The 14,551-nt window shown below is 40.9% G+C and overlaps 1 protein-coding gene across 1 annotated transcript; it reads left to right on the top strand.

Moving 5' to 3' along the window:
• Nucleotides 1-4,686: 4,686 nt before the first annotated feature.
• Nucleotides 4,687-14,332, top strand: LOC126175302 (cyclin-dependent kinase inhibitor 1C-like). The gene is made up of 2 exons (XM_049921970.1): nucleotides 4,687-4,748; nucleotides 14,019-14,332. Exons 1-2 carry the CDS (start codon nucleotides 4,737-4,739, stop codon nucleotides 14,280-14,282), a joined length of 276 nt encoding a protein of 91 aa, XP_049777927.1. The 5' UTR covers nucleotides 4,687-4,736; the 3' UTR covers nucleotides 14,283-14,332.
• Nucleotides 14,333-14,551: the final 219 nt, after the last annotated feature.

The raw sequence follows: 14,551 nt of genomic DNA, 5'->3' as shown, positions 1-14,551 counted from the left end.
GTTGACACTTGTTGACAGCCCTCATTGAAATCTGCAGTAATTTGGAGAAGGGGCTGCACTTCTGCGACACACACTCACACACATATATACATCCCAACGACGACTGAAGAGAATCTTTCATTGTCATAGAAGTGCGACGCCTTCCCCAAATTACTGCAGATTTAAATTATGGCCGTCAACAAGTGTCATCGTGCTAAGCATTCAACGAAACATAATCGATATGGGCTTTCGGAATCAAAGGCCCACTCTTGTACCCTTCATGACTGCACGACATAAAAATTTACGCATCGCCTGGGACCGTCATCACTGACATTGGACTGTTGATGACTGGAAACATGTTGCCTGGCCGGTCGAGTCTCGTTTCAAATTGTATCGAGTGCATGGATGGGTACGGGTATGGAGACAGCTTCATGAGTTCATTAACCCTGCATGTCAGCAGTGGACTGTCAAGCTGGTGGAGGTTCTGTAATGCTGTGAGGTGTGTGCAGTTGGAGTGATACGGGACTCCTGATACGTCTAGATACGACTCTGACAGGTGACATATACATAAGCATCTTGTCTGATCAACTGCATCCATTCGTGTTCGCTGAGCGTTCCAAAGAACTTGGGCATTTCCAGCAGGACAATGCAACACTCCACACGTCCAGAATTGCTAGAGAGTGGCTCCAGGAGCACTTTCTGAATTTAAACACTTGCGTTGGCCACCAGATTCCCCAGACATGAACATTATTGAGCATATCTGTGATGCCTCGCAACGTGCCATTCATATTAGATCTCCACCCTCTCGTACTCTTACAGATTTATCGAGAGCCCTGCAGGATTCGTGGTATAAATTCCGTCCAGCACTACTTTAGAAATTAATCGAGTCCATGCCACGTCGTGCTGCGGCACTTCTGCGTACGCGATATTAGGCAGGTGTAGCAGTTTCTTTTGCTCTTTAGCGTGTATATATATATATATATATATATATATATATATATATATATATATATATATATATATATATATATATATATAAAAGTTAAATAAGCTCACAGCTGAGAAAAACAAAAACATTGCCGAAGGAGAGAAGAAATTCTTTAGTAAGAAAAGCACACCAGGAACATTAAGATAGATTTATTTCTAATGTCGAAAATGATCACAGGCGAAAGCACATGGCGTATAAGGTTTTAGAAGTTCCGAACTCAACAGAGAAAGGAGAAGATACAAATAAACAATGTGGAAGAAGAACTCTGGGTAAAATATTGCAAAGGATTATGGTATTATGGTCCAGAACAAGAAACTGAAATTGAACCAATAGATGAGAAGGGATTAGATAAGATACAGTCTTGCGAAATAACATCTGCCTTAAGAACAGTAAAGCGATAGGAAAAGATAGTAGTAATGCTGAAATGCTAAAATGTGGAGGAATGACGGAATATTTATGGACTCGCATTCGGGAAGAAGACGGTTCAAACCCGATCCGACCATCCTGATTTAGATTTTACGTGATTTCCGCAAGTCGCTTCAGGCAAATGCTCGGATGATTCATTTGAAAGGTCACGGCTGATTTACTTTCCCATCCTTACCTAACCCGATGGGACCGATGACCTCGTTGTTTGGTCTCACCCCCAGATCAGCCTAACAACAAATCAACCTCTAGATAGATACACCTCTTAAATAGAGGTTGAAAGAGCAAGAATATTCTTCAAGAACTGGAAAATTGCTAGAGCGATATCACTTCCAGTAACTACAGAGGAATAATTTTAATGGATTCTGCATACAAGATTTATGCTAAGATTTTAAACACTTGCCCTGAAAACATAACTGCATGAGGAACATACGGGTTTCACGAAAGGAAGCTTCACGATAGATGCAGTTTTTGTATTACAGCAGATAGCACAAAAACGCAGAGAATGTAATAAAGAACTCCGATTGCCTTTATCGATTTAAAGAAAGAGTTTGACACTGTCAAAAGACAGAAACTTTGGAAGATAATGACGCATCACTGATATCTGGAACATCTAATATAAACAATAACAAGTTTTTATCAGAACACGACTATCACTCTAGGTCTCGATGGAAAATGACTAGTGAGGTATCAACTAACAAAGGAGTACGACCAGGCTGCTGTATCTCTCCAACCCTGTTCAATATTTACATACATGAAAACATATATGCAAAACAGGATATCAAAACGTTGCGTACCTATACAGCGCGGCTGTTTAAATAACTTACTATATGCCGACGATCCAATGATCGTAGGAAATAAATAAGAGGTTCTTCGGAAAGTAATTTACTTGCTGCAACAAATACAGTAAGAGCAAAATTTGACATGGGGATCTCAACAGAAGAATGTAGGACTAGTAGTCTTGATGGGGAAAGAAAACATAGAACCAAATTAGTAGTATTCAGAAGATTTTAGGGCTATAATTATCTAAAATGTGAGGTGATATATGGCTCCAGCAAAGATATAAAAATTAATCTTATTAAAACTTAGTCTAAAAGATATAATTGTAGATTATAGATGAAAATAGAACGAACAGTTAGAAAGTACGGAGACTGAGATACTTCGCTTAAAGGCTGGAAATTATAAGTACCAACGAAGAAGAGATAGAGGAAGGCCCACGAGAAAGATGGGTACTGTAATAGACTGTTTCGTCTAATACTTGAAGAGAAAAAGAAGAAATTTAGTTTGCAAGTATCTGTCATAATATTACATAATCTGTCTGAATCCTTCCGGTGTATCACGTCTCTTCAACGTAAAGAACAGTCTTCCATGATTTTTAAACGAAGTGTTTGCAATGATTAATTTGTGCTCTGTGCCAGGCGGGTTCCTCTCACTCCGCTCTCCAGTGCATGTTATACTATATTCTCCTCTCTTCCAATACTATCCAATACTCGTCTACCTTAATGTAATGAATGCTGCTATTAAGATTTTTGACAAGACACACTAACAATCGAAATTTTTGTAACTCCCTATCACAGTGGGTGTACAAGATTCCAGTCATTGGTTTCAATAAACTTTCTGCTTTCTCTCTGCAGGTGTGCTGAAGTACAAATTTTGAGGTAGTCTATTAGTGGCAGCGCTGTTCATATAGTGATTGACTAATATGTCAGTTGCATTTTACTTTCGAGTACATCTGCATCAGTCTGTCCTTCCAGTTGACAGACAAAAGTTTGAAGGTCATTTTGGGGCCAATAAACGTAATTCGTGATACCTATCCATGTTAGGGTATGATAGACTTTAATCTATTACTTGACAAGGACAGTCTGCTACAATTCTGCCATGGTGAATGAACATACCCAGTCTTGAACGAAAGGAACCAGTCACATTAACAGTACAAAAGCGTTTTGGAGGAAGTCTTTATACATTAGATAAGACAACGGGTCAAGGTAACTGAATGTCAGTGACAACGCAGTAAACATTTATACACAGAAATTTGTGGTTGAAAATGCGCCTCAACAATGGTATCTCTGATTTTGATCGCATCACTGATGTGAGTTGCGGTGAGTGTCAGATGTTATCATGGTTGATTACTAAGATAATGGAGGCCTTGTTCAACTACGTTCTACCGCCTAAAGAAACTCTCATTTAATGTAAATTTTGTGCATATACACATCCCGAAGAAATATGTGTAAAAACTGAACTATTAGCAATAATACAGAGTAAAACACAACACCTGTGAATCTCGTTCATGGTAAAGGATACCGTCAACAATACTTGTATTCTTCGTAAACATGAAGGCCATTCCCATTACAAAACATCGATATATTCCACATTACATAGAGATGAATGCCATTGTTTTAAATATTTGAATTACCATAGCCAGTAAGCTCACAAATGAAATCCCAATGTATCCACTGACATAAGCGTGACAACACGTTTTTCTTCAATTAGCGTTTGGCAATTTAATCATACAGAAAACGCGATGGATTTGGTTGTCACAGCCAAAGATTTTACTTAAAATTATGTTCTGGTGTATAGAAATGAAGTACCAAGTAAAAGCAATGTCAGTCTCCCCAATAGGTCAAAGACGAGAGCTGAACTAGTACCCTCCGTTTTATGAGGAACTCAGGCTAGCCTGAGACTACAGAAGTAGAAAAGGCGTCAACTTCTAACATCTGTCTCCCAACATTTGCTGAAAATTGGTCACGTGTTTATACGAACTTCCTAACTTGAAATACTACGTACAACCACGTCCTAAAATATTCACAATTTTTCTTATAATTCCTTGAATTTGAGAACCAAGAGTGAAAGTTAACTCTACATTCGCTAATAAGGAAGACGATCTGTAGTTTTCCAGCATGAAAAAGACAAACAAACGAATTTGTAAGGAGTGACAAATTGCTCTAAACATACCATTCAATCCATAAATACAGATTAAAGTAAAATTAAACTGCTGTTAGACTGGCATCGACCCAGTTACCGGAAGATAACGTGCAGTGAGGTGTCCCCCAGGTAGCACTGAGCTGTGAAAGTAAGACAAAGAGCCTCTTGCGGCTGGGAGCGATCGGTATCGGGAGTAGGTTGCGGCGCGGCGCGGCGCGGCGCGGCGGGACGACAGTAGAATGGTACAGTGACGGCCGCTCCGGCCTGGGAGAATGGAGACCGCCCTTGAGAGCAGGGGAGGGAAGCGTCGCGAGGGCTGCTGCACTGCCGGTATATAAGGCCGCATCCTCACTGCTCGCCATCAGTCCACGGGACACAGTCTGCACAGCTAGCCACCGACCTCCGCTGCTACTCTACCGACAACATGCTGAAGCTGGTGAGTTTCTGCTACACCTGCAGTGGACAGCCGAGAGAGCTTTGCTTGTGTATCACAGCTTAAATTACTTCAGCACTAGTCTTTTCCTCAGGTCTTCATGCGTGCATGTATGTCACATATAATGCGCATGTCTCCTGATCCATCTTCTCCTCTCGCCTCTGGCCATCAAGTCCTCCTCCATATGTGTCCATCTCGTCCTCCGCTCTCTGTCCATCTCGTTCTTCACCCTCTCTGTCTATTTCCTCCTCTCCCTCCCTAGTCTTTATATCTCCTCCTGTCCCATCTCCCCCTTCCCATCCCCTCCTACCCCCTCTCTTCCTGTTAATACCCTCCTCCTCCTCATCTCTCTCAATCTCCTCCTCTATTCATCTCAACTTTCCCCCAGGCATGCTCATGGGCACAAGCAGCACCTGCAGAAGATGTCGATATAGTGAGCTAGTACTACTTCCAAAACACACCTCTCGTACAATACAGCCAATATGCCAAAGGCATGGAACCCTTTTTTCCCATAGTGTGTAGGCTACCCTGTACAGCAGGGGCTTAAAAAAACTTGTTTGCCTGTATCTCAATAAACATTAGCACTAGAGCATCATAAAATCCCCTATATTGGTTCTCTCAGGGCAATGAGGGTAAGGAATTTGTTGGCCCACTTCAGTTGAGGTGCTGGGGAGGAGTTCTTACACACAAATTCATATGCTCAGCCATAGATGTCTCCATATGAATATATATTAGAGTATTGTGTGAAAATTTTAAATAAATGGTCAAGAAGTCTGCAGGATTTTTGCTAATATATATATATATATATATATATATATATATATATATATATACGAAGATATTGTCAGACCTTCGAATGTAATAAATTTCCTTTAGACAGTAAAGTGTGGTTTCAGAAAGCATCACTTGTGCGAAACTCAGCTTGTCCTTTTCTCACAGCATTTCCAGCGACCTTTGGATAAATGGCAACTAACAGGTTCCATATTTCTAGATTTCCAATAATTTTATCTTGGAACTCATCCACTTGGTCCGTGTTTGCATAGAAAAACTGTAATATTAGAAACTGTGTCCGCCTTGATGCAAAACACCTCGTTATTCGTTTATTTTCTTTATTCTCCCAAACTAATTTCGGTGACAAGTATCAATATCATCAGTGTTTTTTTTTTTTTAAATCTAAAACATGCAGAAAATAGCATGGTTACACAAACACAGTAGCACATTATTACGCTTTTACTAGTCGTTTTTCGAAATACAGTTTTCTATGGATACTTTCATACTACCTCATTTATTGTATGTTACAGCATGATTTAAGAATTATTGTCTCTGTTTGCGACATATTTTCTGAACGTTTTTTTCTGTTGCCCTTTTTTACTCAGCGAACATCATGTCACCTGCAATTGTGTAAGCGGCAGTTTGTAAACAAAATACTAAAAGGTAAACTTCGTATGTCAGCAATATATACTTGGGGTTGTGGTAGTGTTGTGGAATCCAGTTATTTGGTGTGTACTGAGCTGTTATTTAGCTATTCGTGTACTCACTTTCGTTGGTTGGTATGTAGCTGCTTTTATACACAGGAAAACAAAACTTTCGCACTTTGTTTCTGATTCAGAATATTACGCCATCTTGCTGTTCGCGTGTGTCGTGAGAGGTGTATCGCATTTGGCGAGAAAGCCTGTGAAAGCTGTAGCGCGAATTACGACGACTTCTGTTCATTATTTATTTCTCTGTGTGTGATGGGGAAGTGGTTCTTTTGCGTGTGTGTGCTTTCTATTCTGTGTCCTTGATCAGTTCTCTCAGAGCGGTAAAGAGTATGTTGTTGCAAAGTGTTGTATTTTCTGAATAGGTGACTGAATTATAGCCTCGCAACAAAGTTCAGTTATTCAGTGTCCAGAAACATTTATTGCCATAGTGAAAAATGGATGTGTAATTGCAGATTTCTACACGACGGTGTGGTGGTTACTGTATGCAATTCTTTGCACGCTCAGTAGAGCAAGACCCCTGTATACCCAATTCTAAATGCTGTTATACAGCTCATTCTCAGACTGTAACAAAATATTGTCATTGTAACTAGAACTCAGAAGAATAATACATCAGTGTTAATTAAAGATAACGAAATATGTTACTAAAACCAAATATTTTGTTAATGAAACTTCGCTACTGACTTTTTACAACTAAATTAGAAGGATCATTAACAACACTAATGTATTGCTAAACTCAAACTCGAAAAAAAAGAATCTGTTAAAGAAGAATCCTAAAAATCCTTTTTTAAAAGTACAAATTAAGTTACACAAAGAAAATGCCCCTATTCGTCCTATTACTAGTGCGTGTAAGAACCCAAACAATTCTGTTAACAGGTTCTGCCAGTAAAAAAATTAATGAACTTTATGCATTCGACAAATCATATAGTTTAAAAAATAGTCAGAAACTGATTCAGACCACAACATAGGTTATTATAAAAGAAAATAGCATACTACTATCTTTTAACTTAAACAACCAAGACACAAATGTACCTATCTGGCAAACGTTAGAAATTATATTTAAAAATTTGACGCCTTTGGGAAAAGTCGATACTCCTTAATTATTGTATCACTTGAACTTATAAAACTAACATTTTCTTTAACTGTTTCTCGTTTAGTCAAAAAACGAACTGTCAAAATAAGGGATAGGCAATGGTTTCAAGCTTCTCAGGCATGTTCTTGGAGATGTTTATAAACAATTTCGAAAGCAAATTTCTCTAACCCGATGGTGATCTGTCTACGAAAATCTTGTTGTATGGGAGATGTACAGGAGATTCGTAGACGACATTTTCACGGTCTTCAGTGTTAGTATAGAAGAAATTGTGGGATTCGTTGTTTCCTTAACTTCCTTGGTACGTAATAACTTTTATGAAAGAACGGGAAAAAGTCAGTTTGCTTAACTCTCTTGACGTACATATAACGAGGCTAGGTTCGAGTCTTGTGCATAACATATTTCGGAAGCCGGCAGCCTCAGACATATTTATTCTAACAGATCCATACCGTCTGAGATCACAGAAAAAAGCATTTTTTCTTAATTCAGTGTTTCACAGGATGCCTAAGTTTTAGTTAGAGAAGAAAGGTAAGAATAGAGAAACTGATACCACTATTCAGGTAGGCAAGGCAAATGGCTGTGAGGAAAGTGATATTATAAAGATGAGTGAAAGAACGTTTAGCAAAACAGAAAATAAAAATCTTTTTATAAGTGTCAGCATGAAATGCATATCTCTGACATTTTACGGATCGTTATCTGACAAATCTGCAAATGCTTTCAGAAAACATAATATACAGGTAGGTTTCCAGACAAAAATAAAGTTAGGGCAACTTCTGTGGTATAATTTAAAGCCCCCCTAAATAAATTATATAAGATTAAATGTGGGTCACGCAGCTGCTACTACATTGGGAAAATAGATAGATAATTAAAAAACTGTTTAGGGAACATGGTGCACAAGCAACAACAGCTCTGGGAGCACATCTACGAGACCATAACCGTACGCTAATACAAATCGAAATTTCACTTATTGTATTGCACTTTGAGAACAAGGGCAATAATTCAGATATGTTAGAAAAGTTTTACATTTGTGTTAACAACCATTCATCTTCCGACAAACGGCAGGTAGCCAGAAGCAGTTTTTCGCAATATTTGATAGACTGTTTCTCTATCGAAATAAATAAAACTTTTGTAAGTAGGCTGTTTATGTTTTCTTTATGTAAGTAGGCTGTTTAGGTTTTCTTATTGGCAACGTTACGTAGCGCTCTATATGAAAATCACTGGCTGTGCTGTGTGCAGTCTGTGGCTAGTTTGCATTGTTGTCTGCCATTGTAGTGTTGGGCAGCTGGATGTGAACAGCGCGTAGCGTTGCGCAGTTAGAGGTGAGCCGCCAGCAGTGGTGGATGTGTGGAAGGAAATGGCGGAGTTTTGAAATTACATATATTATGACTTTTGATGATATTAAGGTAAATACATTGTTTGTTCTCTATTAAAATCTTTCATTTGCTAACTATCCCTATTAGTAGTTAGTTCCTTCCGTAGTTTGAATCTTTTATTTAGCTGGCAGTAGTGGCGCTCGCTGTATTGCAGTAGTTCGAGTAACGAAGATTTTTGTGAGGTAAGTAATTTGTGAAAGGTATAGGTTAATGTTAGTCAGGGCCATTCCTTTGTAGGGATTTCTGAAAGTCAGATTGCGTTGCGCTAAAAAATATTGTGTGTCAGTTTAAGCACAGTCATGTATAATTTTTCAAAGGGGACGTTTCACATTTACCTACCTACCTACGTTTAATTCAACGTCTTTTTGGAGCCTCTTGTTGTTACACCTGAAATATCTTGATGAAACAATAAACCAATTGCAGCGATCCAACGTCAGCAATGTACTCCAATTTGTAAAGCAGGCAATTATTGACATTTTTGGTACATTTTTAGCATGAATTTATTAAGTACTTAAGCCTTATCATAAAATACATATTTGTAAATTAGACTAACACTTTATAACCTTATGTGTAGGCGCTTTTATAAAGAACTTCCACAACTTCTACAACTATTTGTAACGAATACAGACAATTTTATTCTGTAATGTTAGTCAGAAAATTCCTTGTAAAAATACCAATGATTCGGATTGTGGACCATTGCGTAATTTCACGTTCTTGTATACGTGTATGCTAAGTTGTTTACCTGACCAGTACCTTCCACGAAAGCCATGCAAAATTGTGATGCTCAATACACATATCTGTGCTCCCACACCCTCTAATGGCCATCAATGTTTTCTTCTGCAGTGCTTTACACTACAGTTCTATCCTTGTGCCTGTTAGGTTTTTGTTGGCATTGATTTTGTAACTGATGAAGCTTAAGCTTCAGTTGTCGATACACGACTGGTATGTCAAAGTTGTGTTCTACATATATACTCTGTGGTGTCTTTTGGAAGTTCACATATTATTACTCTTGACTTGTGTTATTGTAATAACCATTTTAAGACTCTAGTAATATTTATTTGATGTAAATCCTACAAATCCCTCATCCTCCCTGTCCTCTGTTATGCCAGCATTGCCTGTATCTCCACCCTCCACCACTTGTATAAGGCCATCCAAATCCTTGAACACCACATGCTCTGCCTTGCCTTCCGTATCTGCTTTCCATCCCCCCAGATGTCTCCTGTACGACCTCATCCCCTTCACCATCCTCCTCCTTTTCCTCTCACATATCCACATTCTTTACACTGTCTGCAGGCTTTATACCCCCCACCACCTTGTGCCCTCCTTCCTCTCCACGCCCGCCCGTTACCAAGCCTCTATCGCTGTATCCCCCGTCCTCTCTCCACCTCCACACCATATCCTTCATCAGGGTAATTTCCAGTACCTCTTCTCCCAGATGGTGATCTTTGGCATGACATCTGCCCTTCATACGAACTGTAGCCTGGCTTTATTCCTCCCTCCCCAGGGCCCCCCTTTCCACTCCCCTCCTTCCCCCTGAGCTGTTTATCCTCTGTCCCCTCCTGAGTCTCTGCACTCCTTCCTCAGCTATTATCCTCTCCCATCCTTCCCTCCCTGGCCCCCTTCAGCGCGCCCCCACCCTGTCTCCCCTTCTCTCCCCCTTGTCTACCCCATCCATTCCCCCCATTTCTTCCCTTCTCTCTCATATCCCTACCCCTGGCAGATCCTCCCAGTTTGTTCTTTGTCATCAGTGTGCTATATCAGTGTTGTGTTCAGTGCTATTCTACAGTGATATCAAGTGCTGTGGGTTTAATTGTGTGCTTGACTTTATGCTCTGGCCATACTTTGCTTTGTGCTCTTTTAACTGTTACAGTGTGTGGTTGTTTGTGTAAAATAGATTTTTTTCTATTTTTATCTGCATTTTTATAGTCATCCCTTTTTGTATGCTTTGTTTCATTATGTTCCCCCTTTTTATATCTATGTTCCGCCATATTTTCTCCTTTATGTTGTTTTAAATGCCTTGCTGTTATATACTTAGTGTATCTCGGCTGAAGAGGAGCGCCTATGCTGCTGCCAGCCCACCCCAGATGGGGAACTAAAATAAAATAAAGAAAAGAAAAATCTTATGTGAAAAGAAATTTTGTTTATATATGAGCTCACCAGATGACAGTTTAACACCAAAACGCATCATAACAAGAAACTATAAGGAAATTTTTTTTTTTTAAAGTCAATATTTCTCAGCAATATTGCAGCATTTTTAGTCTATTTCACAAGTGCTGTGTTAATAGTTACAAGCCTCTTTTAGGATTTTCAGTCCAATTTAGATAACATTGCAAAGCACCATGAAATGGAATGAGCATTTAAGGATTTTCGTAGGTAAGGCTGATGTCGACTCCAGTTTACTGGGAGAATTTTGGGTAAGTGTGATTCGTTTTCAAAGCAGATCACATGTAGAACACTAGTACAACCCATTCTTCAGTACTGCTTGAGTGTTTAGGATCCATATTAGGTCGAATTAAAGTAAGGCATCACAGCAGTTCAAAGGCGAACTGCTAAATTTGTTACTGGTAGGTTTGAACAACACGCTAGTACTACGGAGATGTTTCAGGAACTCAAATGGGAATCCCTGAAGAGATGGTGACATTCTTTTTGAAGAAGACTACTGAAATACATTAAGGAGCCACAAAGATTTTGCTGTCGCCAACTTACATCTCGCGTATTGACCACAAAGATAAGATAAGCTAAGGGAACTCGTACGGTGGCATATAGATTGTTGTATTTCCCTCGCTTTGTTTGTGGGTGGAGAGGGATACCATCCGCCACGCACTATATGGTTGCTTGCTCATTATCTGTGTAGATATAGAGTAGTGACCTGATAGATCGAAGAACAGGTTCTGTCTGTGTTCTAATGTGCTATAATGTCCTCTACGCATCAGCAACCTTGATGAAGTTGTTCGCTGAATAGGAAATTACAGTCTCATCTTCTACTGTGCCCTTAGCCACAGGACTGGAGATACTTTTTCTCGTACCTGCTACTTTTATTTACCACAAACACCTATCGAGGTCTTTACTGAGCATTCAGCTTGTTCAGTATTTACACTCCTTTATCATTAATTTAGGAAGAAAAGCAACACTAGCAGACTTTTGTTCCGCTCACTGAATGTTCTGTAATTTCCACAATTTTATGTTTGTCACCTTGGCGAGATAATTGTGACAGTGTATTTCCATCCGGTATACTGGCTTTACCGGAACAGTTTACTTCCCCAGACTACAAAACTGAACTTATATTCTTAAGAGGAACGCCACAGCACCAATATACTGTCATTAACCAAGGACTTCTGGGATGTGAATCGACGGTTGTCAGTCACCGCTAATTCACAGCTATCCACATATTTCTCGCTTACGACGTGACAATCGTACGTTGTCCATGAATTTAATTTGTAGAGAACGAATCCGAAGCATCTTAGATTTAAATTAGAATAGTGTTACAACTCAGACCAGGTACGAATCAGTTCATCTCTGATGTCACCTTGCTCAGTGTTCCACTTTATTTCAATAACGACCTTGTAAAACACTTACCGCGATGTCATCTGTGAAAGATTATCTCTAGCGCTCAACAGGAGCAATCGTATAATGCTGCGTGGCGCTCATTGTTCAAGTTGCTATGAATAAATTAATTTGAGACGCCCTCGTTCCGATTCTGTTGCGGCGTGTACACAACACGTGACGTCAGCCTTCAACAGTATATACTCCAAGTAGTTCCGCTTCGTATCTAACGTTCTGCAACATTCTGTTCATACATAAGCAAAGTATAAGTAAGGGTCGAAACAAGTTAACAAAGTAGGACGAAGAGTATCTCAGCAACTTTTACACAATGCCGGTCAGTGAAACTAATGTACCAGCAATAACAGGGAAAAAGAACCAAATTTTTCTTATAGTGTGTATACAGCACAGTGAGGGGATAAATGCCGTGGGACACCTCCTAATACCGCGTCGGACATCCTTTTGACTGGCGTAGTGCAGACTAACGTGGAATGTGCTCAATAACTGAGCCACGCTTCCTCTATAGTCGTCCACAATATTGCAGAGGTTGTGCCGGTGCGCGATTTCGTGCACGGACTGTCCTCTCGATTGTGTCTCATAAATGTTCGACGATCCATGTCGGGCGATCTGAGTAGCCAAATCATTCACTCGCATTGTCAAGAATATTCTTCAAACCAGTCGCGAACGGTTGTGGTCCGGCGACATGGCGCATTTCATCCATAAAAATTCCAACGTTATTTGTGAACCTGAACTCCATGAATGGCTGAAAATGATCTCCAGGTAGCCGAACAAGTCTCCTGTCAATGATCGGTTCAGTTTACCAGAGGAGCCAGTCAGTTGCATGTAAACAGAGCTCACACTACTACAGAGCCACCACGAGCATGCACAGTGCCTTGATGACAATTTGGGTCCATGGCTTCGCGGGGTCTGCGCCACTCTCGAACCCTATTGTCAGCTCATACCAGCTGAAATCTGGACTAATCTGAGCAGGCGTCGGTTTCCCAGTCGTCTATGGTTAAATAGGTATGGTCACGAGCCCAGGAGAGGCGCTGCAGGACATATCGTTCTGTTAGCAAAGGCACTCGCGGCAGTCATCTGCTGCCGTAGCCCACTAATCCTAAACTTCGCCGCACTGTCATAACGGATACGTTCGTCGTACATTTCACATTGGTTTGTGCAGTTATTTCAAGAACTCTTATTTGTGTCTTAGCACAGACAACTCTACGCAATCGCCTCTTTTGTCAGTCTTAAGTGAAAGCTATCGGTCACTTCGTTGTCCGTGTTGTGAGGTAATGCCTGACATTTGGTATTCTCGGCACACTCTTGACTGTGTGGAATATTGAATTCCCTAACGATTTTCGAAGTGGAATGTCCCATACGTCTCGATTCAGATTCAAAATATATTAATTCCCTTCCGAAACCTTTTCACATGAACCACCTGGCTACAAATGATAGCTTCGCTAAAACACTAACCTTTTATACTTTGCGTACGCGATATTACCAACATCCGTATATTTCTACATCGCTACCCCGCGACTTTCGTCGCCTCACTGTGTGTAGCATCACTGCTACCCACTTCGTACGGTTGCGATGGAACGCTAATCATTTGCACATGTAAGCATGTAGTACACTTCATTCCAGTTTGAATTTTGTTGCAGTGCGGCTTTCATGGTGTTGCACTTTTAATGGCTGCGACTGCTTATAGCTTGGCAGTGCGTAGTCCATGTGTGGAGCACGTTTGAACTGCTAGTGTCGTGGCACCCCACGGCTCAGTATCGCGCCCCTGTTGCAGGTGATGCTGCTGCCCCTGGTGTTCGCCGCCGCGTCCGCGGGCTTCCTGCGTGGCGCTGCCGTCGCCCCGGTGGCCGTGGCCGCCCCCGCCGTCGTGGCTGCTCCCGCCCACGCTGTGGTCGCCGCCCCCGCCCCCGCCATCGTCGCCCCCGCACCCGCCGTCGTCGCCGCCCCCGCACTCGTGGCGGCACCAGCGCTGCATCCTGCTCCCATCCCCGTCGCAGCACATCTACCCGTGGCTGCGCCCGTTCTCAAGATTCATTAACACGTGAATATGTACCGCTCTGGAGCGCTGATGAAATAAATGGTACTGAGATCGCATTTGTCTGTTGATTTAACCTGATTTAAAAAATCTCAGCTTGAGACGTCGAGTTTTATATAATGGCGTTAGATGTCGCAAGCAGGTGTGAGATCGGTGAGGTGGGAGGACAGATTCCTCAAAATAATCGAAAGAATGAGTCGACACTACGCTAGGACGCTTAGAATTACCACTCGACGTTCTCTCTCAGATATGGGGTCCTGATTAATATCAGA

Source organism: Schistocerca cancellata, chromosome 3 (genome assembly GCF_023864275.1).
Source record: "Schistocerca cancellata isolate TAMUIC-IGC-003103 chromosome 3, iqSchCanc2.1, whole genome shotgun sequence".
Lineage (NCBI taxonomy): Eukaryota > Metazoa > Arthropoda > Insecta > Orthoptera > Acrididae > Schistocerca > Schistocerca cancellata.
The sequence above is the reverse complement of the archived record's forward strand: the minus strand, read 5'-3'. Positions and strand labels throughout refer to the sequence as shown.